Below are 26,728 nucleotides of genomic sequence, written 5' to 3' on the forward strand. Positions count from 1 at the left end.
GTTCTTTAATTATATACTGTAATTATGTTGCTACTGTACATTGAACTAGTCAGAATCTGGACAGTATTGCACTTAAAGGTGTGCAAACACATTGATGACCTTTGGGATTCACAGACTTGGTGCTTCTTCTGCAGTATGTATAACAGCCAGTTTCTCAGTGATACAGTATGGATGGCATGAATTCTGTAGTGCCTCCTGAACAACTAACCATCCATGCTTGTCTCTGCCTTTCCCATCTTCAACACCCAATCCCTAAACTCCTCCAGACCACGTTTTGTAGTAAAGCTGTCTCACCAGTTTATTTAATAGTCCTACCACTTCTCCTTCTGTAGTGACTTATCTCTTTCTCTGCCCGCTTCGTTACACATTTCCATGAAAGTGCAGAAGTATCCCAACAATTTACTATTGCCTAGAGAGGTGGTCCAAATCCTGCTCCCCCTTATCTGCTCCCAGCTATGCCACCCTGCCCCTCCCCTTGTGTCATCTCTGGTGTTTGATTCCTCCATGACCAATTCAGCTCGCTAAACTGATGGAAAACTAATTTATCATATAGAAAAGAAGAAATCAATAGATTTCTTCCAGCTTACTGAGTTGAACTGGCTACCCAAAGAATCAGAGAAGGACCATAGGTGGCAAAACAAAGGTCATGGGAATGCGTAAAGGGCAGCAGGGAAGGAAGGAGGAAGAAATAGAGCTGCTACTTTAGGCAGAAATTGTTGTTAGATATGATCAGTTGTCTTCTCAAAGTGCTCCTCAGCTACATATATGGTTACCTTTACTGAAGTGTCTATTTAAGCACATGAAAATCTTTCAATTTCTCACCAAAACACACTATGGTTAATTGTATACAAACCCATACACCACTTGAAGTCGCTGGGACTATGTGACTGTTTAAAGCTAAGCACATAGGCAAAACTTCTAGAACAAGGCTTAACAAAGACCAAACCCAGCAAGTGTATTTAAACATCAACTTCTGGCTCAAGTCATGCCTTTGTAGTCTCTTTGCCACAGAAAAACAAGTCAAGTCTCCTGAGAGCTTTTGAAAATTCTTTTTCATTCACTGAAAATGCAGTTTGCTCTGATTCCTGATCTGTTCTTGAGACAATGCCACCTTTTTGGTAGAAAATACCACTTCTGAAAATTAGTCCTCTTGCTTAACCTCTGCACCAAAGGCTTTTAAACCAGACATCAGAATACAATAGCCACAGCGAATTACATGCAACAAACAAACTCCACAGCTGCTAAAGATATAAATGACACCTTTTCAATTTAAATGAAGGCACAAGGGCAAGGAAATGCTCTCCATGGATGGCTCATGAATCTTAACTGGCATTCCCACCAAGCCCATTACAGATATCTGCTGAATTAGGGCCTAAACTTCTATTTAAATAGAGGTAGTAACTGCTACACTAGTAGCAAAATCATATTATATGACACCATTTAAGTCTGAGGAAGGATTGGAGTGCAGCAGAAAATCTTACCGGACTGGAGTAAAAAGAAGCAGCAAGCCAAAGGAGGGAGTTTACTTACTGTAGCATTTACCTTAGATATTTGTCCTAATCTTAGTTTTTATTACTGTATACCATATACATTATCAGAAACTATAAATCATTTCTCTTGAGACTTGTTCTTCGACAAGCTATAAGTTACTGGGTAAAATCTCAAATGGGTTAGTCTAGGAGTGGTTTTGATCAGTGAGACAGAGTCTGATCTATTGAAGAGGCAGCTTGGAGATGCATGACCCTAATGGCAACCTCAATACACTTGAGAGAAAAATTTCTGCTTGCACAGCCAAGCCTGGAGAATTTTCTATGGCTATAAAAGGAGACTGGTATGTGGGAGGGTTGATGCACAGTGCCTGTTTTCTAAGACTTAACTGGCTCGCTTTTCTGGGATGCGGGTGGCAAGTATTCTTAGAGTCTGTAATTATGAATGGACACATAAAGAATTCAATTACCTATTAATGTTCCTTGGCATTTGTAGCCATAAATGGATGATCTCATACATTGTTACTACTTTCTTTCAATACTGTTAGAGATCATCTCTGTAAGTCTAGGCTGAAGTTATTAAATATACATTACAGCCAAAGAGGCACTAACTATCCAGCTGGTAGTTATATTATCCATTTCTAGATATTATATACAATCTATATGTAAATTGTTACTAATGGAAAATCTGAGAACCATAGAACATTTACTGGAGTTCTCTGGCTTGGGAAAGAAGCCAAGTAAGTGCTCATAATATTATATTGTTAGCAGAGCTGGGCAGGAAATTACTTCCCATCCTATAGTTTTTTGAGAGATCAAAAACTGTCTTTTTCTGTGCTGGAATGAAACCAAGAACACTCAAAGTGAGAAACCTGAGAGAAACACCCTTTGTCCTTTACTGAACTGGCTAACGACCCCATAGTCAAAACATTTGCTGTGGTTAAAGCCTTCCATCTGAGCCAGGCAGAGCAGGATCTTGAACAGAAGATTTAGTCTTCTACAACTCATGCAAATGCCTTAATCTCAGGCAAGATAAAGATTTTTCTTTCCCATGTTCTTTTACTGAGATCAGAAACTCCATTCCTAGTATTTGTACTCCTGCAAAAAGGTTTGATTTCAATGAACTGGCCTGTTCTCATGAAAAAAAAGGAAAAAGTTTTGGCAAAAGATAGTGTTTGCTACTGGACATTAAGAATCTTTGATTTGATTTTTACAACAATAAAAACAAGGTGAAAGTTATTCTACCTAATCAGAGTCAATGCAACTAATAGATAAACAGCTAACATTTTGGATCTCTGTTTAGATGGAAAATAGAAAAGTCTAGATTGTTGGTCCAAATCAAAATAAAGTATTAGAAAGTAATAAATATAATAAGGAAAAAATAGAAGCAACTACCACAACAGAAAAATGATCCTATTTGCCTTTTGTGATACGTTCACATCCTTAAATGAGACAGACAACACTTCTCAGCCCTGTCAAAAATCAAATTAAATATTTATGGCATCTTATGGTACAATAAGCTTTTTAAAGAGCAACAAGTGCATCTCTGGCCTTACTTGGTATTTTTCTAATAACATATTTATAATATAAGTTATTTATAGTATAATTTATAATACATTTTTAGTACAGGTCTAAGTATATTTATTTTGATTAGAGATTTAATAACGCAGGAGTCTTCTTCAGGTTGACATGTTTGTAACTACTGATTTCTTGGCTGAGATTAAACAGCAGAATGGATTAAAGAATTAGCTCCATTATCCACTACATAATTTCTGAATTATATCCAGTAAAGTATTTGAAGGCCTAAAAGTTATGCACTATAATGCCTGAATTCTATGCTAGAGCACCTGAAGCACATAGAGTTCAGTAATCCAGAACAGATGCCAAACTCTGAAGCACACTGAGGAAGAAAGGAATCACAGTCAGCAGGCAGCTGCCTCCATCTATTTCACTGGAAATACTGAACCATTTCTCAGTGACTTACATGAATCACCCGTACTTGCTAGAAAACATCTCTGTCTATTGGGAAACAGAGCCTGTAACCTCCTCCTCCTATCCTAATTCTTTCAAAGAACAAAGTACAGCTCATTTCTTCCTGTTAGAGGAGGCTTTTCTTTTCTGCCCTCTCCTCCCCTCCCTTTTCCTTCTCTTTCTGCCTCTAGCACTTCCCCAGGAAGTGGAAGATTCAGGTTCAAGTTCCTCCCCTGACTGACCAAAGCTTTGGCTTTCCTAGGCAAGTGCCATCATCATGAAGCTACAGCATATTTTCCACCATTCTGCTTTGCTGCTTCTTCAAAAAGAACTGAAGACTCTCTGGAGCAGACAGGGAGAACAAGAGAGAGCAGGACAGTAGCCTTTGTTAAGGTTTCTTTGAGTAACAAGTCCTCACTCCTAGGCCTAGCTATGTAGGTTTACCCAACAGCTGGTTAATGAAAGTCTTGGGACTCTATATCCACTAACTTAGAGAGACATACTAATCTTTCACTAATTCAGTGGACCTCTTTCTCTCTTCTGTACAGCGTCACAGCTTCAAAAGCTGTAGTTAGAACACCTCATGTAACTATGTAGCCAAAGTCCGGTAGCTAGACCACAGATGTAACAGCTGGAAGCTGGATGGATCCCCACCAAACTAAGGAAAGCAAACAACTTCGTTTTCCAATTCGGGGGCACGTTCAGTATCTACTAGAGCATTACAGAAAAAGCGGGCAGAGCGTCTTCTCACTACTGTCTTTTAAAAAAGCAAGAGTTGCCACTGCTTTTTGTAAGCATCCTAAATCTGTCGCTATTTCATGCATGAAAGTTTCGGAACTTTCTAACGGATTAAGCCTCTCTGAAGGCCTAAATGCATCAAGGGCTAGTCTCAAGATCTTGAATGGACCAAGCATGAGAGAGGTATCAAATTAGTCTACCAATACTAGCTTTGAGCTTTCAGAGAAGCCCAAATCTAAGTAAGTAAAAAGTGTTTTAAAACAAAGCACAGTGAAGAACTACATATGTGCTTGGCTGGGAAGCACATAAGAAGGGGACAGTAAGATTTGCAACTTTTGAGTTAGGTACTCAAGTTCTATTCTAGGTGGGTTGGGTTTTTTTGACCTATCCCAAGACATTCCACATTATGTTCCCTTGTTTTACTCAAATGAATACAAAAAAGGCAAATGTTATCCCTTTCTCAATCTGAAATTTTTTTTGAAAACTAAATTAGTGTATTAAGGCACTTTGATGCAAGACAGACTCTTATATTTATATTACACTTAAGATTATACTTACAGAAAAATCTTAAAAGCCCACAGTATAACATTACTTACAATGTATGAAGCACTGAGCAAACAAAGCAACTAGAGGAACGTAGCTGGAAGCTAGTCTGATATATTTTCTTTAAATTTTAAACAAAGGAACTGTTTATTAAATAACTGCTTTCCCAGAACCAAATTTTAACCATTGCTAAGTCATTATGATATCATCCTTTCTCTCATTCAAGGATGGAATTACAAATTATCTATGTTATCTACATATCTAATGTTTGGAGATAAATAGTTACTCCAAACGCATTCATCGTTATGGTATCTGAGTGCAACCAAAATCGTAAAACCAGCAAGACAATCTGATAGATTTTGCACTCCCCATAGTCTATGTTCCCAGAAATGTGTATGGTAGAATTATTAGCTTTTTCCCATCTTCTGTCTGTTGGCTCCAAGGATGTTATTGTGGGAAAGCTAATGCTGGGATGTGTCTTGCTGTTTTTTTCAAAAAATAGTGAGATTTAAAAAAAGGTATTCGGCATTTCCAAGTCAGTTATGAGAAAAACCAGTTCTGTGTCCTGGCACATGTCAGTGCTGAGTGTCTGGCAACTTCAGAACTTCAGAATCCTTAAAGGGAAGAGCTATACAAGATCACATTTACAGAATACAAAATTATTTCTGTCAGTCACCAAGTCCAGACTAATCAAAGTTATAGAAAGCAATGAAAAGAATTAGAATCTGAAAATGGATTCTTTACTGATCCAGGTCTCAGAGGAAGTATATTCCAGCAACTAACTGCTGGTTTGCAAAACCAAAGTCTTATAATAGTCTCTGCATTTTAGATTACATATATTAATTTGTAGGCTTCATAGTTCATAGATAGAAAGGCTATTAAAAGTTTACTATGTTTTGTCTCTTTAGTGTGGCACCTTTATACAAACTTGAAAGATGTACAAATCACAAGCAGAGTATCTCCAACTCAGGAGTTTCAAGAAAATTACAAATGAATGAAATTATTAAGACAGTAGTGTCACAACTTAATAGGAAAAAAATGTCTTCATTAAAAGAATACAGTGCTATCATTGTCAGGTAAATAGGAATAAGCAAAATATGATTAAACCGTACATGATTTTATTTTACTTTGTTTCAGCTTCCTAAAATGAAAACATTTTCATATGTCCATTCCCATATGAAAGCCACATGACAAGGACTACAATACTTTCTCTGCTTAGCATAGTCAAAGGTATCTAGCAAGTCTTTGTAATGGCAAAGTCTACTGGTATTTTTCACTATTACATAAAATACTCATATCCATTTCACAGTTCATTCACTGAACAGGCATAATATCCTCACAGATCTCCTTTGATCTTAGTCTGAGAGGAAGTTGTGCATGTAAATGGTATTCAGGCTATTGGTCCCAGGTATACCGGCATTTCAAGCACTCTGAAACATCTCCTTGCCTTTAACACCCAAAACCAGCACAAAGGAACAACTTAACCAAACAAAAGAGAATGTAAACAAAAAAATGAAAAACAAAATCTCAAAAAAAACCCCACAACGAACAGTCCTTATGCACCTCTCTTTGAACAGAAACACAATGAGCACATCAGTGGCACCTGATGGTCTGTGTTCTCTCATTTCTTCTAATGTTATGACTTGAGACCATCCTCTCTTGTTTTTTTTGTTGAATTTCTTCACTGAGGACTGTTGTACAGATTCATTGGTAGGAGCAGCTGGCCCATGGCATCCACCATGATGCTGTTACTAAAATTCAGGAGAAAGGTCAATCAGAAGTTTGCTTTTACTTCAAAAGGCTGAGCCTCCAAAAGCTACTATGATGGCAGATAAGAGAGAACAAACAGATCGAGTGTCATTCTCTTGTTGCTGCAATTATCTATGGACAAGTAATGACAACAACAACAACAACAACAACAACAACAAATAAACACTGAAATAAAGACAGATTTGGCCTCTGGGGAAGAAACAAAATAACTTAAGGCTGGTATGTGTGGAGAAGGAATATTAACTATTTCAGATGAGTGACAGGATAACCTATCAAATTATTCATGAACACTGACTAGGGTACCTATAAGGTCTGGATGGATGTGCCTTCCAAAGATCAAAAGAAATAAGAGATAAGAAAATATATATGAAAGTATTCAATCAAATGTATTAAAAGAAAATATTAGGCCTACATCTTGCAAATACTTACTTTTTGTGACATTTTATATTACCAGCCATATCCCAATATTGATTGCAGACACAAAAATTTGAAGATTGGGATCAAAGTCTAAATTCTTTCACAATATTTATCCCATACTTCATCATCTTGCCTATGAGGATGTTATGGGAGACAGCGTCAAAAGCCTTACTGAAGTCAAGGTAGGCAACATCCACTGCTCTCCCCTCACCTACCCAGCCAGTCATTCCACCACAGAAGGCTATCAGGTTGGTTAAGCATGATTTCCCCTTGGTGAATCCAAGGAGCTGACTACTCCCGACCACCTTCTTGTCCTTCATGTGCTTGGAAATGGTATCCAAGATTAGCCACTCCATCATCTTTCCAGGGGTCAATGTGAGGTTGACTGGCCTGTAGTTCCCTGGGTCCTGCTTCTTGCCCTTTTTGAAGATACTGCCATACTGCCTGCCCCAACCACCACATGACCCAACCAGTCCACCACACCGCCTTACCTGAGTGTCACACAGTCCCCCAAACACCACAGTCTCCTAAGCTGCCATACCACCTAGCCCAACCACCACACTACCTGTCCCAACCACTGCACTGCCCACCCGAGTCACCAAACAGCCACCTGAGTCACCACATGGCCTGCCACTGCCCACAGGGCAGCCCTGCTCTCCACTGCCCCCTTGGCAAATGGGCACAACTGACACTCCTGTGTCACCTCATGCCCTCTTGACACAACTCAAGAGCTCAGCCCCAGCATGCAGAAATTTTAAAAGTTTGTTAAAAACACGTGTGCCCAGCCTTTCTCCAGCCAAACCCCAGCGCAACGCAAGCACAAGGCGGCCTTCTCAGCTGCCAGCAGCAGTGCGGGAAGGCGGAGGCCAGGCACCAGCCCTCCTGACGCACCGTGCTGTCGCTGGGAAGTCACTGAGGATGTGGGAACAAAGTTTCGGCTAGGCAATGACTACCCCACTCTTGCCTACCCCTGTCAATAAATCAGCAGAGCCCCAGATACCTCTTTTCCCCTGTGTTGGGAGGTACCACGTTTCCCAACGCCTATACTCGAAGATAAACTGCTGTGCCAGCAAATGCCTTCTCCACGACCTGATCACCCTGCAAGGGATGACTCAAAAGCCCTGCCTGCAGGCGGGCCCCCTGCCACACTCCGCTCCGCGCCGCGCCCCCGGCGCGGGTGCCGGCTCCGCGCGCGGGCCGGGGCGCTGGGGCGGCGGGCGGCGGGCGGCGGGCAGCGGGCAGTGCAGGGCGGCGGCGGCGGCGGCGGCGGCGGCGGCGGCGGCGGCGGCGGCGGCGGCGGCGGCGCGGCGCGTGATTGGCTGGCAGCCTGCGGGCGGCCGGGCGGGGATTGGCTGCCGAGCTGCCTTTGTTCGGCTGCAGCCACTGCTGCAGGGCAGCGGAAGTTTGAGTGCGGCGGCGTGCGAGGGGCGGCGGGCGCTGCCTCGCCCAGGGCACCGCAGCGCAGCCGAGTGCCGCCGGGCGCGGGGCTGCCTCGGCTCCCGGCCAGGAGGCAGCATGGACCTGGAGAGTAAAGTGAAGAAGGTAAGGTCGGGAGCTGCCGGCGGAGTGACCGGCCCCGCGGTGCGGCGCCGCCGCCGCGGAGGGGAGGGGAGGGGAGGGCGCGGGGCGCCTCGCCGCAGCTGCGCGTGGGGGCGACCGGGGGCGCTTCCCGGGGCCAGCGCGGCGGAGCGGGGCTCTCCCTGCCTTCCCGGGCGCCCTGCGGTGCAGCCCGGGCTCCGCCGCCCCCCTTAGAGAGCGAGCGGGAGAGGCGCGGGTGGCTGGCGCGGGTGGGCGCCCTTCTCCTTCCGAAGGGGCGCCTTCGCGCCGGCAAGGAGCCGCGGTGGGAGGCGGCGGCAGCCGCTTGCAAAACTACCTCTCTGCATCTTGCCTCGCCCTCAGGCGACACAAAAGTTTATTTTTGCTCTTTACGCTCATTCAGGCGCGGTAGTTCGATCCCCAAGTGGATCCGCTGTCCCATCATGCAAGCATTACCATCTTTCTAGTGGAACCATCTATACTCTCAGAAAATGAGCTCTGATAGGTTCCGTTCAGGTATACGGTCTGTGCATGTAGATGTGTGCACAACCTAAATAACAGATAATCAGAATGCCCCCTTGTACACATCTCTTGCCACCTTCTTTCTCTTTGTAACTTAGGTAAGGCTCATTTCTCAAGAGAATAGACATTGACCTCTGACAAGTCAGTGAAAGGGAAACTGGAAAACCTTTCTATGTAACCATATATTCTATACTAAATCCTTTTTTTCATTTTTCTGACTGTTGATATTTAATCAAAACTCCTTCAAACTTTTTATGTTTCAGTGAATAATGATTCTCACCATTCTTTAACTCCCATTCTCTCAACCTGTTTCTTTCCACATCTCTCATAATTCTGTCTTGTTTTGGCCAACTTCCTCCTTTCTTGAAAGGTGAGAAGTTATTCTGGGAAGTATTCTTGTATACCTGCTCTGTTCTTCTGGGTCTTTTTGGTTGTTTGGCTGTATTATTTTTTCAATTTTTTAATTTTTGACATCTGTTCTTGGCCACTGTCAGAAAGAGGATAGTGATCTGGCATGGTTCAGCTACTCTTACTAAGGTGAGCATGTGCACTCTATGCATAAACTTGACTAGTACTTGTTATATTTTAGATTTATAAGTGTTTATCAAAGCCAGTAAACTACTCAGTCTTTGAGGGGAAACTTGTCTTAAGATGGTGCTGGCCCTGTCATATAGGGTGTGGGTATTCCTTGTTTTTTATTGCAAGTCCACCAGCGGTAGTGGGTTACTTAACCACATGTAGAGATTCTCAGCTGCCTGTCCTGCGCCTGGGGCAGAAATAAACTTGAGTTATTCTTCTTGCACAGAAGCTGCTTACCACCTTAGGCTGACCTTTTTATTATTAATAATAAAAAGAATATTAATATTATGACTGGTATCTATTTACAGTGTGGCAGATAAAGGTAAAAGCTAGTGAGCAGCTGAGCTGCCCTATTGGTTAGCAATTTCCAAGAAGCTTGTGAAGAACAGAGCAGGAACTACCACATTGTCCCCAAATAAGTCACGACTCCCTTATTCTTGGAAACTCGGAATAGTACATAAGGCTCTGAACCTACAGGTGTGGCTAGCTGCTCTTCAGCCCTCACATTTGGCAGGCCCCAGGGAAATGGGTGCCCTGGGAGCAGGGTGTGGTTCGGAGACTCAAACACCCCGCTGATATTTGCAAAGAACAGCTTCTTCCCCCACCTGCAGTTGCTAATGTATAACTGCTTAGAGTAGCATAATGAGGCTGTTGTTCCCTGCTTCTGGAAAACTCGAGAGATGAAGTTTCCAAGGTGACATTTCTAAGATTCTTTTCCAAATATCGGTAGTCCTCAAGTCTGCTGTTCTTAAGCTATGTGCTTATACATTGTCTCTTTGGAGAGCTGCTGTTGGCTTTCAAGGGGTTATTATCATACTAGAGAAAAACATTCATATTAATGTAAATAATGTGTTTATATCTATGTACCCCTAAGAATAGGAGAAAATGCAACTCGGAACTGGCTCAGGAAAGTCTGTATTCAGTGTTCACATCAGTGTTTTTTTTTTTTTTTTTCCTCTTCCCTCTCCAAAGCTGTTATTTTCTAGCATGCTTTAACAGCTTTGGCACTGTCCGGCTAACACTAATTGCTTCCCCTCCAGTGCAAGCACACTAGGGCTGAAGCAACCTTTCTGTCCTTTAGCAGGAAGAACAGCTGCCCCACCCACTGAGATTTCAGACCCTTCTTTCTAAGCAATAAATAGCTGATGTTATTGCTGTCTTGTGAGGGAAACACAGCAGTTCTGTATAGCATAGCTTTCTTAAGAGCCTGGCTGTGAGGAACACTTACTTCAGCTCAGACTTTTCATTTAACTGCCTTTTGTTTCATTTCTTTGCACTGTAAAACTCATCTTGCTATCTCTGCAAGTAGCCTGACTTAGCAAATCTGCCTTATAGCCAGATTTGTCTTTTGTCTGTATCCTGGGTCCTGGACAACTGCAGTCTTCAAGAAACACAAATTTCAAGTTGAATTTTGAACACTGAGAATACCTGCAGAGCATGTTCTTCCAGAGTCATATGCATGTGTATCTTTTTGTAAGCGGTTAAGGTCACTGTGCTCTTTAGAGATGCAAAGTAACTCGGGTGGTAAATGCAAAAATATAGTTGCAAGGCACTCAGTTACTATATCAGCATCAAGTCTAATTCACTAATGTCTAGCTATTATACTACCTCTTTAAAGGGGACTTTTCTCCTTTTTTTAAAAAAGGAATTGGCTTTTGCTGTTGCATGGAAGGATCATGAAGATGGCTTTGTATACACAAAGCGATTGCACAACTGAGCTGAAGCCTGAAAACAGTTCTAACTTGAACAGCACTTGTTCAACAAACAGGCCTCTATTTCTCCCAAATACAATATACACAATGTTCTTGAACTTTGCTTTGCGGGTGTAGGAAAACTGAGGATTTAATGCTTCATTAAATACCCTGTAAGAAAAAAGCTCTGCTAATCTGTGTTTGTGCTCTGTCTGTCACCTCAGTGAACTTTATAACATGAATCACTAGGTCATGGTCATGCTTTATAACCCTGCTTGCAGCATGGTCTCATGCTTTATTAGGGAAAATAAGAATCTGACAATGAATACGGTTGTTCTCTAAAAGCTTTCATGGGATAGCACTTGCTTTATAAAAGCAGCATTGTGGTTGTGGTAGAAAATGGGGGAAAGAGTTTGGGGGAAGAGAAGGTGAAGTTCTGTTCTCAAATGAGTAATGTCTGTGCAATTTTTTATGTGAGTTGTGTATAGAGTTTGTTTCTTTATGGTGGAAAACCAAATACAGAGAATACTTTAGACGTCATTAACTTGGACAGCTGTAAGGCTCTTTAGTGATAAAAGAATGTTGAGTAAAGAATGTGTAGGAGCAAAGTCAATTATATCTGTTTTGCAAAGCGTGACCTCGTAATATATGTTGGGCTATGTTTCCTGTTGACGTCACTGTTTGCTTTGGTGTTACTGCTATGGAAACCTATGATAGGAGAAAGCTTAGCTTTTTCACTGTTCCTTATGTGTAATAAGATTAAGCAAACGCAAAGAGATATTCATGTGCAAGTTTGGCCTGCAAAGGAAGGGTGTGGGGGGAACAAGAAAGTGTGGAGGTGTGGGGGGAACTTCTTGAGTTGATTTTACATGGAAACAGAGCAAGTTTTCCCCCCACCCCACCTTCTTCTCAAACTAAAAAAGGAATGAGAATGTAGTGCTGACATGAGTTGTTGTCTGGAACACCTGTCTGAATGACAGACAAAAAGTAACTAGGGTGTACATAGCTGAATATCAGCTTGGTATAGGCAGCAAGGCTAAATTAAATTTTTTCACTTGGTTCTGTGGTGAAAGTATTCCCCAGGTGGCTGACCATAAAATACTGTGAAATAGCTGGATAGCAAGCCAAGAAACTAGTTGGATACAGGACTGTGTGACTTCTAAGATCAGGTGAAATATTGATATGGCATAATTACAAGCCAAGTATTTCCTGGTGAGTTGGAAATCTTACTTTAAGCCACAATATTCTGTCATTAAAGGCACAAAGCTCTGTTTGTGCAAGCATTCCTAGAGAAAGAAATTATCTTTCTTTACTGCTAGGTAAAATAACAACAAAAAAAGGTGAGTAGCAAAATTGCAAACAAAGCTTTATGGGTTAAAGTAGCTAAAAACGCTTTTCTTTCACCTCAAAGGTATTGAACATGTTTTTCTAATTAATGGTTGTTTCTCAGTAAGTACAAACCTTACAAGCCACACCGGGAGCTGGGAGAGTGTTGGGGTTTAAATGTTATTGTCAAACGTATAGCACAGTTTATTTTAAAAGATATGTATTTTGTGTGTGTGTATATATATACACACAAACTTTATACATATCTTATATGCATTTTGTATGTTTTGCTGTAATATAAAGACTTGCAAACTGAGGTGCTTGTAGGTCCTGGAGACCTGTAGGAAGAGTAAGACTGTGATGAGGGAGGCTTGTCATGCCTGTTACCTAGGTCTGGGACGTGGTCCAGTGTCAAGGGAGTAAGGAGGCTTCTGTCATGGCAATTTCACATAACATTACAGATAACTGTACTTTGGGTACTGCTGTGTGTGAGTTTCTGGTCATCTTTTAAGTCTGCCTAACTTTCCCACTGTGCCTCATTTTCAGTCCAAGTTTGTCTAACTGTGGCTTCTTTTAGAAGCACTGGCTGAAAAAAGGTATATGTTTTTCTTTATGTTTGTATGTCCTTTTTTTTTTTTCCTGTCCTAATGAGTGATTAGATTTTTTCAAGCCTGCTTCTGAAAACCTAGTGCTGGGCAAGAGCACCGATTTCAAAACAAAGTATATGCATATTCTGACAATGAAATTATTGCCGCCTCTTCTAAGCAAACTGACAGATGCATCTCAAGAAAGCATTTTTAAAATGGGTTGTTGAGGGAAGCTACTTAGTTTGTCAGACTTCAAATGGCTTAATGGCTGTTTTGCAGGAGAGGTGGCTGGCCTATGGAGTCATTTGTGTGGGTTATCAAACAGCAAGCCATTGCCTGGTAGTATGGGCTAGTCTGGAAGGAAGGTGACATCTCCAGGTTGCTTTGGCATTTTAGTACGCTTCGTGCAGCCTCACTGTAAGTTGTGGTTATCTGTCATCTGTGAAGTAGTCCTGACAGTCTGTCTCCTTTCAACTCTTCAGTGTACGTGATGCTTACAAAACTCCACCATGTGAAGGTCTTGCAAGGCGGCCTTAAGCTTCTGAATGACTGATTCTTCCTTGTGCTATAGGTTATCTTAAGCCATTAAAATAGGTAGGGCTGGATGTAATGGTCAATGGTGACTTGCATCCTTGTAGCGGATCAGTTTTCCTAGAAATTTATATTCTCAAAATAAACATCTTGGAAGGATTGGAGGGCTGAGCAATGAAGACAGTAAACCTCAATTTGCCTCTGCAGCATTGGCTGATGTATGGTTCTGTATTGGCGGTTTAGACAGTGTTATAAACTACATTCAAGCTTAGCATAATAGTAGGTTTTCTGAATAAACACCACTTTTGTTTTCTAACTAGTTTGGAAATCTTTAGTAGCTGTTAGTCTCTTGACAGTAGACTGTGCAGCAGTGTCTTAAATATTTATATTCTGAGCTGTTTGATATTTAGCTAAAGACATCGTAATAAAATAAATTCTTAGCACATGTGTACTATGGTAGTCTGCAGCTCCCTAATTTATACTTATGCCTGTCCTGTTCAGAACATCTTTCAAATATTTTTCTTGGATGCAAGTGCTTTTTGGCATCCTTGTTTATGTGCAAATGGAGTTCCTTAAAAGAGCTTCTGCATCTTAATCCCAGTCAAAATTTCCCCTAGATCCAAATGCATGTTTAAAAAAAGCTAGAACAGACTTGCCATCTGTTTTAATAGACAGATGTTAAATAACAACAAATATAGAATGGTCCGTGGGATCCTGATCTTCACTACAGAAGAAGTTATTGCTCTTTCTCATGTGGAGTCTGTGGAAGTCTTATGAGAGAGAGTGTTGTCCAGATGTGATCACTTTTTATGGTTTTGGGTTTTTTTAGTCCAGCATCATAAGAAATAGATTTTTTTAAAAGCAGAAGAGCTATGTTAAATCCTGTAACCTAAGCAAATTTGTTTGTTGTGCTTTCCTACTAATGATGTAATCTACTGGAAGAGAATATAGTGATACAAGATTGTCTCAGCAATAAAGCATGCATAACACATGAATCTTTCAATGGGTTTTGCTCTTTTATTTTATTTTTTCTCTTATTTGGCTTTGACATTCTTGACTTGATTTCTTTGAAACTTCCTAAACTAAATTAAATTAGGATCTACTAACAATCTATTTTGTTGTATTGTACAGTTCTAGGGGAGTTGCTTTTAGTTGGAGTGGCGATTTTTCCCCATTAAGTCAGCATTGGAATGGAAAAATCACAATTGTATGTGCACCCACTAACATCTAAATGGATTAATAGTTAGGTAACCATCAAACTGGAAGAGCCCTGGGGTTCTGTAGTAAATCCAAGAATAGTTTTATCAAGAATCTCTTCACTTCTGTTCTTTGAACACTCAAGGGCAAAGGAGAAAGAACTTCAAAAAAAAAAAAAAGTAAAGATTATTTGAGTCTGTTCTAGGGTTCACTGCTAATTATTGTAGCACACTAATGATCACTTTCTCCTTATACAGTGTCTGTACAAATGAAAAACTGTTTTCTGAGTATTGTACTTGAAAGAATGCTTTTACAGAATACAACTTCTCAAATTCTGGAGCAGTCTCAAACGGTGGAAGTGCTTTGGTACTTCTGTTTCTGCAGAGGCTAAGTACTGGTATTGCATTTTACTGTCTGTGACCTGATGTAAGATTAATACAAATCATCTGACAGATAATACAGGAGTCTCCTCATGGGGGGGAGAGGGAGGAAAAAGGAACCAGGACCCTAATTAGCTCTAATCTCTTGATGAGGCGCCAAGGAGGCAAAAGAAATATTGTAGGACAGAGGCCTAGAAATGCCAAGCTAAGCTTCTCTGTTTCTTACTGCTTCCTCATCCACCTTCTCCTTACCTCTGTTCCTCAAAGGTTCTTTTTTAAAGGGGAAGGAAGCTCTGAGTTGCTAGCTTTATTTTGAGGACTGTATTTCTGGTGGGGAGGAGGACTGATGATAACTATTTAGCAATTAATTCAAGATTTCCAGTGGAGTTCCCCTAGAATATTCTTGGTATCATTTGTCCCCAGCTACTTAGTGGGAGGGAATAGGAAATACTCTTTAGTTGGTGTATGGTGATAATATGAGAAACAATTGACACAAGTTGCAACATAGGAAATTCTGATTAAACATGCAGAACTCTTTCTCCCCCCCCCCCCCCACTTTGTGGACCAACTTTGTAATAGTTTGAATCTGCATCCTTGGAGGTATTCAGAACACAAATGGACAAGGCCCTAGGTAAATCTGATTTAGTTAGACCTGTTCAGAGTGAGCAGCTGGGTTGGATGACCTTCAGAGAGCCCTTTCTGCCTAAATTATTCTGTGATCATTGAAAAGAAGTGTAGGCAAGGTTTTAAAAACTACTTCAGTGACTTATGTTTTAATGCATTTAAGACTTATTATGGTTTATCTTCCTTGCTTTCTTTGCTTTTTTTTGTAAGTATGAATAATAATCTTTAGCTTTGCAAAATTACTTTTTTAACTATTAAAAAACTAATCCTTCTTTCATTACAGTTTTTTACTAGCACTGTTAGCTGTGGCACAGTTCATTCATCTCTCAGCATAGGAGAAACCATTGCTGGCAAAATATAACTTCATTTGTATTGGCCTACAAACTAAACTAGCCGTCTACCTCTACAGGCATAATCTATTTGTGTCCATGTTATTTTTTTTGAGCTTCCTATGTAGGGAGAAGTTTTGTCTGATGCTCTAAGTCTACTACATTTACAGGGATATAAATTCCAAAATTAGCATTCTAAGGAAGCAAGACTTCAACAATTGCCAGAGGATTTACATTAAAAGGAGTAGAAAACAGATTTGTTGGATGTTCTTTGTCAGTCATGTACAATAAATTTAACAATAAATGTTTCTGGTAATCTGGGCTTAAACAATATCATAGCAGCTGCCATCTGAACAAACTAAACACTTGAATTTGTTCATTTGGGTTTTTAAGATAACAGTGAGCTACATAGCTCTTCAATGTAAAGATAGTCAACTTTTGACTCCAGATTCCAGTCCAAGTTAAAATAGAGCAGTTTTAGTAATGTTCACTTAGCTGTAACCGTTTAAAATTCTTTGTCCTTGAGGACTATTTAATCTTGAAAGCAGCATGCACAGATGATCTCAATATTTATATCGTCTTCCATACTCAGACTATTTAAATCTGTATTGGGTATGTTAATAATACCAGATGGTTTTGGATAGCTGCTCTTATAAAATAAAAAATAATGACAATTGACATGCAGGAACCTTCCTCTGGCAGCCTTTCAGTTGACCTATTGATGCCACTTCTCCCATAATTCCATTTATGGGGAAAATTGATTCCATCCTGTTTTCAGACATGCATTCCCCTTCTAGGGTATGCTCAGCCCACTCTGTTTCTGGGTGCTCCAACTCAGAGCCAGTTATGTGTCATTTGGGACGCATGGGGAATAAACATAGGCAACAGCAGTGATGAAATGCATTGTAGCTTTGTGCTCTGAATTTCTTGAGCATGCAATGGGAGAAGAGTCAGTTCTGAGGCTGATGTTCTCTTACTGCTGAAACAAGACCTGCTATAGCACTATGCAAGAATTTGACATATGCTGACTGTTTATATATAGAGTCAACCTAAAAAACAAAGTATACTATTGTTTTTTAATATCTTTAATATTTTTGGAAAGTGGCCAAATAGTTTCTCTGTCAGAACAAAGGCAGAGGCTGTGAACATGTGGCATGGGGTCTAACTCAGTTCTGAATGTGCCTGTTAGTTTCAGGCTAAACGTCTTCCATAAGGTGACCAGACCTCTCATATGGAGGGAGATCATTCCCTTTTCTCTCTTTCACAGCAAACAGAAAAATTCATTTCAGAATAAGTGTCATTATCTTGTTTGCTCTTTCAGTTCATTTGCCTCATGCAGTTGCACAAGCATTTACTAATAATGTGCTCTTTATTACCAGGGAGGGAATGTGAAATCTGATGTTACTGAAGAAATCAGCTTTGGGAGTGATGGCTGTGAAGATGGGAGTAGGTTGGTTTGTTGTATGTTTGGATGGAGGTTTGGATAGCTGTGTGCAAGTTTTGGTGTCTTAACTTACTTTGGAGAAATACTTTTAGCCTAAAAAATCCTTTAAATGTTAGGAGTCTGGGGAAAAAAAAAAATACTGTGAAAATGATTTTTATTTGCGTTTTGGGTGGTTCTTTGGAAATTCCTGAAATGTTAAGGTTATTTCTGTCTTATTTCTGTGTACTGTGCATGTAGTTCTCCATACATAAGTGATCAGAGGTTTCCAAGTCTTATAATAATAATAATGTAATAAAACTATTGTTTAATTATTTTAATTTAAATAATTTTTAATGATCAATACAATTGTCATTCCTCTTCTTCTTCACCCCCCCTTTTTTTTTTTTTTCTTTTAAGGGGGGAACTCAAACAGAAGGAAGCAGTTTGTAGCTGGAGTAGCAGCTAGAGAAAACTATCTGGGTCAATGTTTCTGCATTTTTGTGCAGGCAATGCAAGCACATCAAGTTCAACAGCTTTTAGGGAGGAAGACTTAAAACAACCTGTCATGAAAAACCAAGCAATTTTGTTTTGTGTGGCTTTAGCTTCCTCTTTTTCTTCAGAGAACATCCTGGGCAACACTTTGTTCTGTTTGTGTGTGACTTGACAGGAGTCCTTACTTGTTTCCTGATGTACAGTGCACATGTGATAGGTCTCTGGATGAGAGGACCCCTGTAGACACCCACCTTCAGTGGAGACAAACTATTGTTAGCTTTACGTATACAAAAACATAGTTGATGAATTTTGAAGATAAAGTTCTTTGCTTTCATCTTTTATGTGTCTACTGCTTTGGCTTCAGGTTAGCCCCTCTAGCATGCAAATATTTGGACTCTTTCGGCTAATAAAAGTGTCGCTATGATCAGAGCAGGAATGTATTTACTATTTCAAATAAGAAGGGAAGAAGAAATAATTTAATGTCTCTGCCCTGGAGTTGTAAGCCATAGCTATGTAGTTTGCAAAGGATCTCTTCTCCCTAAATAGCCTATTGTCTGCAGGAAAGTTTTGTGATTCCTCGGGGATGTCTAATGACTGTGGAGGCAGTTATTCTTTGAATAATAAAGTAACTGTAAGCATGGTCTTCCCTGCATTGTACTGTGTGCTGTCTGTCCTGAACAAGTGGTTTGTGAATAATCTTCTGCTTCATTTTGGACAGAGGTGAGATGAAAGATGAACTGTTTGTATCCTCGTACATACAACAAGAGCAACATGACTTTTCAGAGGCAATTCTAACCTGAAGGTTTTTTATAATATTATCACATATAACTTAGTTCTGGTAACTCTAATACAAAATTAGATTAGAACTAGAACTTGTCAGCATTTAGCGCATTTACCATGAATGGAAAATGCCAAATGAAAGGTGAGCCATCTCTGTCATGATCGCTCTCCGTCCTGCTGAATACCCCTGCAGCTAACTGGGGGTGTTCTTCATGCTGCTGGAGTGGTGGCTGGGACAGTGAGGGTGGGCTGTCCTGCGCCTGGTGGGTGTGAGCCTGTGCACCCAGCAGTGACCACAGTCCCATAGTTCTTAATCTGTTTTGAGACTGAGGTTTCCCCAAAGATTTAGAGAACTGGAGCAAGGCATTTTACATTTATTATGTTATACAGATGCATAAGTTATGGTGGTTGTTGTCTATTTTCACCTCTAACTTTCAGTGGCTGTTATCCCTTTAAACCTGCTGATGTGTTGATATATTGTGTGAATATTCAGCCTTTACTCTGCACCATTTTTTTATATTCTCCTATTTCCTCTGCATTATGGATTGGTCATGTGCCCTTTTAATCTCTCCACAGTGAAGCTCATTGCATGTTGTACTCATTGCTTTCACTAACTGTGCTCGCTCGCTCGCGCTCTCTCTCTCTCTCTCCTTGGAAAGTAAGTGGGTATTTGTCCAGCTGAAACAATTTTGAAAGGCATGTTCTGTTCTCGGTCACTGTCAGAGTAGTTTTAGATATACTCAGGAATATCAGACTTATCATTTAGATCTGTTCTTTATTCCTGACTGTCAGATATTCAAATTAGTGCATGTAAATATGGAATCTGTTTCCTTCTTGATCTCTTGTATTTTACCATGTCATATATTGCAGATTGCTTTGTCTTGACAACTGGCTTAAATGTCCTTTGACTTGATCTTGTGGCCTCACTCACTGTGGTTTCACAGGCACAGACCTCAGTTAAGGGTTGTGAAGAATCTGCTTCCTCTCATGTGAAGCTTGTAGAGTTTGGGGAGACAAGTGACCAAAAAATGTTTGGTTTTGGCTAAGGCTAGTTTTCTGCTATCTCAACCCTGTCAAAACAGGCTTGTGTGAACATGCTCACATAGTTACAACAGAAGGCTAGATAAACCCTAAAGTACTGTCCTGATGTCAGCTCAGTCAAACTGTTAACCTTTGAGTAGTGAGTTGTCTATTGTAAAGGGAAGCAGTAAGATCATTCATGTAGCTTATTTCTTGAAATTTACAGTAGCTTTTTTCTTGCTCTTAAAACAGATGGGATTGGGTCATGAGCAAGGATTTGGTGCTCCCTGCTTAAAATGCAAGGATAAGTGTGAAGGATTTGAGCTTCATTTCTGGAGGTAAGTGGATGTCTCAAACTGACTCAATATTGCAGGTCATGTCACATGTATGCAAATGTTTAACTTCTTTTATTTTTATTTTTTTATTGTACTGTTCATACTCTTTTTAAAAAGGTGTGCTCAGATTCAGGGCCAGGGCTTCTTCACAGCATTGCAACAGAGTATTTAAGTGGGTAACCACTTAAGAATATATACTTCATCTGCATTGAAGTCAATAGTAGTATGTCTATTGAAGCATTTACATCAGTTTAATAAACAGTTGAGGTATGATTGTAAAAGCATCTCTGTTCCTCAGTGAGAGAGATGACAAGGAAGAATGTGCTTTATCTCAGTAACAAAATGCTTTCCCAGCTTCTGGCCAAATGCATAACCTTTGATCTGGGATTTTAGTTAAAATTACCTTATCTGCATTCAGAAGTGGAAACTTTGTATACATCTGCAAATGATTTGGGGGGTGAGGGTGGGGGAAGTGTCATATTTTAAGGAAGTTTATCAAATACTATTTGACCTTGGATGATGCACTGTTCTTAAACCAATAAGAGCTGATGATCTTTGCAGTAAATAGATTACCCTGTGGTCTATGCCATTACTTCTGCAAGAACTTTGTATGCCAGTAAGGCTTCTTGTTTTACTGAAACCTTAACACACAGCTCTGGCTAGCTCAGTTCACTAATTATTCTGGGTGTGCTTTGAAATATAGTCTAGTGATTCTAGTTTTTGAAGTGGGGGGGGGAAGTCAGCACCAATTTCAAAGTGAATAGTCTACAAAGGACATACAAATAAACGACATTAGTGTTAGCATGTGCTAGCTGATGAAAGTAATTAAGTTTCTGCAATGCTACATGGCTACACTTATAACTGTATCCACAGTAGGCTTTTCTTTTGTAGGTGTTTTACTGTAGTCTTTCCAACATGGCCAGAGTGGCATCAAATGCAGATAAGGCCTAGGAGATATTAAATCTGTACCCTAGTATTTGGCTGCAAGTGAGAATGAGTTTAGAAAATAACCTGTCAAAACAGACTGCAAAGACTCGTTTATGTAAGCTGGTGAAGTTATAGCTTCTCAGTTAAGTATCTGTAATATGTAACTACAGAAACAAAATATAAATAATGGACCAGATAGTTCCAGTAGCGGTAATATCTTGGTGATCACAACTATTTATTGGTGTATAAGACAGGAGTAGTTTAGAAAGGCTTTTTAAGAAAACAGTCACTGAGGGGATTTATGCATGTAGTACAAGAAAAATATAACAGGACAAAGTTTAACTTGTGTGCATATAAGTACTTTGATAAAACAGAATATAAAAAATGTGGGAATAAATAGTATTGTTTATCTATAGTTAGATGAGAAGTCGTGTCAGTTTCTGCTTGAGAGATGGGGAAATACCAACTGAAAGAAAGATTAGGCCATTAACGTTTTCTTAACTCTTCTTGTTTTCTCTTATTCTTAGTTCCCATTATCAAGGAACCTTGTAATTCCTAGCTTATTCTTCAGCAGGAAAGAAGTTGGAATAAAAAGGAATAAAATGCTTAAAGCAATACAATCACATACTGTTATGTTTGCCAAGTTAGAAAGTTGAATCTCGTTCAGTGTCTGCTTCTTGGGGGGGGAGGGGGTTGGGTTTTTTGTTTTTTATTGTTTCACTAGGCTCCTGTGATTAGGATCCGTTGTGGTAGATCCTGATTATGTAGCTCTTCAGAGCGCTTGTTTTCTTACAAAGCGAGTGAGAGTCTGTGGACAGCAGAGGATTTAAAGAGCAAGTAAGGAAAAAAAAAAAAAAGAAAACAGTGGTCCTATCATACCAGCTGTTTAGCTGAGACTGAAGTTTTAATCTGGAAACTGGAATGATATAGGATAATCCATGCAATAGGGAGGCTGTAATATGCCTGAAATGCTTCTTCCTGGTAACAGATCAGTGTGAAATCTGCCTCTGAAAAAATAGCAGTCTAGGCTTCTGTTCTGTGGTGGGTTGGAAAATTGCTGTTCTGTGCCAGAGCTGCTATTGGGGGCAAGCAGCATGCAAATCCTAAATCAATTAAATCAGCTCTGCATAAACAGTTTTTGCAAAGGAAAAATATTAATATATGCTTTGCATGACAGATTTCAGGAGTCATCATTAGGACAGAAGGGTATGGATTCAGAATATCTGTGTATTTAACCATCAGAATATCTGTTCACTTAGCCTAAAAAGCTCAAACTCTATTTTAAGTGGAAGTCAAACTAGCAGAAGTAGACAAGAATATTACCTTTGAAGCTGGTAATTAAACTTGAACTGCTTTTGATAGTTCATGCTACACTTTGTCTCCTCTGTAAGAGACAGGTGTTGAACTCGGGATTGTGGCTAGAGAAGCTGTTAAAGTTGTGAAGTCTAGCTGGGGTAGCAATTGTTTGCCTTCATATTACTTTATCAGTAGGCTTTACTCGTAGCTGTGGCCTGTTCAGGGTGACACTGTCCTCTCCTGGATGAACTGAAGAACATGACATAATTCTCATTCTCTCCAGGAACACCTGAAAACTCCAGCATGCATCAGAGTGCAGTGGTGTAATTTCTCTTTGTATTTCTACACAAAAGAACCTAAATTCTACCTTTGGGTAGTCATATTGGAAAGTGCAGGAAAGAATGCAAGTCTATCCATGTGATAGCAGGGTTTTACAGTGTGACTATATCATATTCTTCTCTCTAGCTGTAGTGTTCAGAAAATACAATAGTCTTCTGAGGTGCAGGACACAGGAGAGCTTGAAGTTTGAAGGCTTTGAAGGTGCTATAGCTCTTGGCCCTATGTGTGGGATAATTATATAGATGCAGAACTGTTAAAATTGGCTAGTACAGAAATAGTGATGAACAAAGCCCGTATTAAAACTTGTTCCTTAGTTCTGAAGTTCTGAAAGCCTCCTGGTGTAAGTTAAATGCAAATTGCTACACTGAGTGCCACAGTAATAACCAAATAGTGAAGAATTACCTGTTTAATACTCTGAGATAAATAACTGTTTTGTTTTTAAAATTGTCCTTGGAATCAAGCTTCCTTATAAGTTTAGCTGAAATAGTAGGCAGGGTCTTAGTTCAGATATTAAAATTCCTTCAGCTTGCAAAACTGCCTCTGCAAAATTAGCAGGGAAAGCTGACTGCAACAGACTATACTTGCTATAATTTTCTTGTTCTTTGGGAGCATGTTTGCCACTAGAGGGTGGTATGGGACTGGAGACAAGCTCCTGCAAGCAGGAACATTCTGATTTATCTTAGTCGTATACACCGGAAAGTGATAACTGTCTCCTGTGTGACTTGCCAAGATCTTAAAAAGCTTCTGGATACAGGAGTCTTGAGCTTGGGAATGACTGCTGTCAGCATCTGACTCTTCTGTGCAGATATAATCCCTGGAAGGCAAAGATGGCTCTAATATTAAAGTTGGCTTTAATATCCTTTGAAACCAAGGCTGTCAGGCAGGTGCCATGAAAGCCATGACATGGGAATTTACAGCCTGAGAAGACAGGATCTACATACCTTCCTTCTTCCCTTTTCTGCCTGCCCAAGACCTGAAAACAAGACACAATCCACTAAGTCTGTTTTTAACAGTAATATACAACTTTTAATTCCACAAATGTTGAAGCTTCCTCCCCATCTGTCCTGTTTTGAACAGGAAAAGCTTTCCAACCTGCTAAGATTTGACTGGAGGAATATTTATCTCCTTCGCTCAAGTCCTAAGAGCTGCAAACACATGAACAGCAGTCTCTACTCCTTCAGTAGTGGTTTTGGTGAACATACTCTAGTGAAAGAAATCTGGGGGAGAGGGGCAGCCTTCCCCATTATCACCCCTCAGTGACAAAGTAGAGGGAGAGAACAAAAAAGTCTTGCTGGCTGTCTTCTAGGTAGAGCCAAGGGAGGTGAATCTCTGTCTTTGTATGTATATGTGTGTATATAATAGCAACTGGTTGTTCTGGGGCATGTGAGGTGTTTGCTTTAAAACTGAAAGTAAAAAGTAAGTTTCAGTTCTTGAACTTGTAAAGTAGAAGTTTGAGATAATGGGGTGGGTTATCTTAAGGAAGATGGCTGTATCATAGCAAAGTAATGACCAGCTAATCTAGCCTAAGTAGAGGCAATTGGCATATCCTTCCTGCAGAAGGGACAGTTCCTAATGAACAGGACTGATGTGGCAGCTTAGTGGAAGAAGGCATGTATAAATTGAGAACAATACTCTGTATTACAAGCAGTGTGTGTAAATGTCAACTGGATATCTTTTAGAACTGGGAATTATTCAAGAAAAAGGATTATAAATCAGGACAGAATGCTCTTAGCAGCATACCAAAATGTTCACGCAGCTGAGATCTAGTGGAGATTTGGGGAGCGGGGAAAAAGAGCAGCAGCCTTAGGGATTTCCCTGTGAATTTACCAAAATATGCTGACATCAGCTGTGACTTGGCATCCTCCAAATTCTTTCTGGATTGTTTTCTCCTGCATTCGCAGGTTTGGTCTATCAAGAAGCCCTCATGACAGGACCACCCCACTTGTAGCTTTGTAATGTAGCCCCTGTAACAGCATCTTGCAAACTGCATGTAGGCAGAGTCCTGCATCAGCCATCTGTTCTATAAATCATTAGAGTAGCCTTAAAGAAAAGGCAGTGCCTGGCCTTTAATTCAGGCCTTGCTATTCAAAGAGCAAGGAGAAAACATTAGACTGAAATGTGCACAGTCAGTTTCTTAACTTAAGCAAGGTTGGGATGGGTGGGTGGAGGGGGGGCATCAGGCGAGAATCAGGATGATGATCTCATTCTTTTCAATTAAAATATAAACCACAGAAGTTTTATGACAGTTTCACAGTAGGACCCAGGAAGGATCTGAGGAAGAGCTGTATGCTTTCATTTTTTTGCAAGTATTTCTTCATCAATTTATCAGGACAACAAAGAAGAAACTTTCAGAAATACTGAAAATAGCAAAACATGTTAAGCCTTCAAAGTAACATTAAGGATAAAAGCAGTTGAGTCAGGGTACTTTCCTATTTGGAAATGGAAACTGGTTCTCAAAATTATGTTCTGCCTTCTGAGAGGAAGGTCTGTACTGGAAAATAGATGTGCCATTTCATGACCTAACACGAGCAAGAGTAAGATGCCCTTGCAGCTCTTTCAGCATGTGTAGAAACTTGAACAGAAGGGTAGCAATTCCTCCACCACTTGCTGGGGATGGCTCTTAAGTCTCCAGACTGAGCGCTACTTCACTGCAGTTGAATGCTATATAGACTGATAAGAGCTAGACAAACTGTTACACCACTGTTGTGACCACGTAGGCAATACAATGAAGTATTTTCGTTCAGATTTGTTCGCAAGCATAGTAGTTCTGAACAGCAGGACTGGAGAACTACACTTTACTTGCATCAATCTGAAGTTCGCCTGAGAACCTCTGTTCAGTCACCTGTTATATTAGAGCACGTCCTGTCAAGAGGCAAGGCTAAAACTGGGACTTATTATTGCTAAATTAAAATGGAGAAAATATCTGGTAAAAAGTTGCTTGAATGAAATAACTGCTTGAAGTCAAGTTTCAGGCACACTGTGGGGCATATAACTGCATGTTAGTCATTGATGTATTAATGAACTAAACCCACAAAAAGGAAGGTCTGATACTGCCAACTAGCTTTCAGTTGTGAAGACATAATTAAAAGCTGGTAATAAAGGGTGCATATAATTATACCTTAAAAGATCAGCAAACTGAACATAAATTGCTTTCCTATTCTTTTAAATAGCTTAAGTATTATCTCAGGGACTTATGTGTAGAGTGGTGCTGACTATCATAAAGAATTTTATATTGCAAGTGCTTGAGAGATGTATAGTATCTCTAATATGTAGAGATACTATGTATCTATGCCTAACGTATTTAGGCTTAATGGGCTATGCTTGTCCATGTTTGCAATCTCCCAGCTTAATAAAACGTTCAAAGTGCTTAGTGTTTACTCAGTCACAGATTCACAGATAAGTATTAATTCTGAGATTTGTCTCTTGTTTTCCTGTTGTGGGAATGAGTTGAAAATTGTACAAACCATCAAATATACATAAAATTTATATAATATATAGGCTATTATATATATAAAAAAAATTTAACTCTGATTATTGACCTTTTGTAGAGCTTTTTTTGTTGCACAGGGGAATCTGTCCTTCTTGATATTGTTCTGCTGGCTGTTTCTAGAGTGACTCACTTCTAATAGCTGTTAGCTATTTTTGATTGGGATGAGCCTCATAACTTAGGGATGAGCCTCATAACTTAGGAAATTATGGTTGCTGGATAATCACATGTCCAGGGCTGCATGTGTCACACTAAAATGTTAGTAAACATTGTAAACCAGGGTACCTCTGGTTATGTGTGTATCTTTGGGGCTGGTCACATATTCTTATGTCTATTGTGTGATCAACTATATGTAGGTCCTCTTTCCTCCTCCCTTCTCTGCCATCTAATGGGCCTGTGGC

At 40.0% G+C, this 26,728-nt stretch overlaps 1 protein-coding gene and 1 long non-coding RNA gene across 8 annotated transcripts in view; one reads left to right on the forward strand and one right to left on the reverse strand.

Annotated features, from left to right (window-relative positions):
* Nucleotides 1-5,835: 5,835 nt before the first annotated feature.
* LOC106488463 (uncharacterized) lies at nt 5,836-8,128 on the reverse strand. Of its 2 annotated transcripts, XR_001293179.2 has the most exons (3): nt 7,927-8,128; nt 6,939-7,059; nt 5,836-6,490 (listed from the first exon to the last, which is right to left on the reverse strand). It is a non-coding gene; the product is annotated as an uncharacterized lncRNA (long non-coding RNA). The 2 variants fall into 2 exon arrangements; XR_001293178.2 differs by lacking the exon at nt 6,939-7,059.
* Nucleotides 8,129-8,306: 178 nt separating this feature from the next.
* The window catches only part of TES (testin LIM domain protein), a 28,283-nt gene continuing 9,861 nt past the window's right edge, over nt 8,307-26,728 (forward strand). Inside the window, exons 1-4 of one of the 6 annotated variants that reach the window (XM_067314998.1) lie at nt 8,307-8,468; nt 17,608-17,678; nt 18,862-18,928; nt 20,196-20,281. In XM_067314998.1, coding sequence (XP_067171099.1) covers nt 8,442-8,468; nt 17,608-17,678; nt 18,862-18,928; nt 20,196-20,281 — 251 coding nt within the window. In that variant the 5' untranslated portion in view covers nt 8,307-8,441. Of the gene's footprint in view, nt 8,469-17,607; nt 17,679-18,860; nt 18,946-20,195; nt 20,282-26,728 lie in introns of those variants that run through there. The other 5 variants (XM_013947923.2, XM_067315019.1, XM_067315010.1 and 2 more) reach the window with 5 other exon arrangements.

This window comes from Apteryx mantelli, chromosome 1 (genome assembly GCF_036417845.1).
Source record: "Apteryx mantelli isolate bAptMan1 chromosome 1, bAptMan1.hap1, whole genome shotgun sequence".
Classification (NCBI taxonomy): Eukaryota; Metazoa; Chordata; class Aves; order Apterygiformes; family Apterygidae; genus Apteryx; species Apteryx mantelli.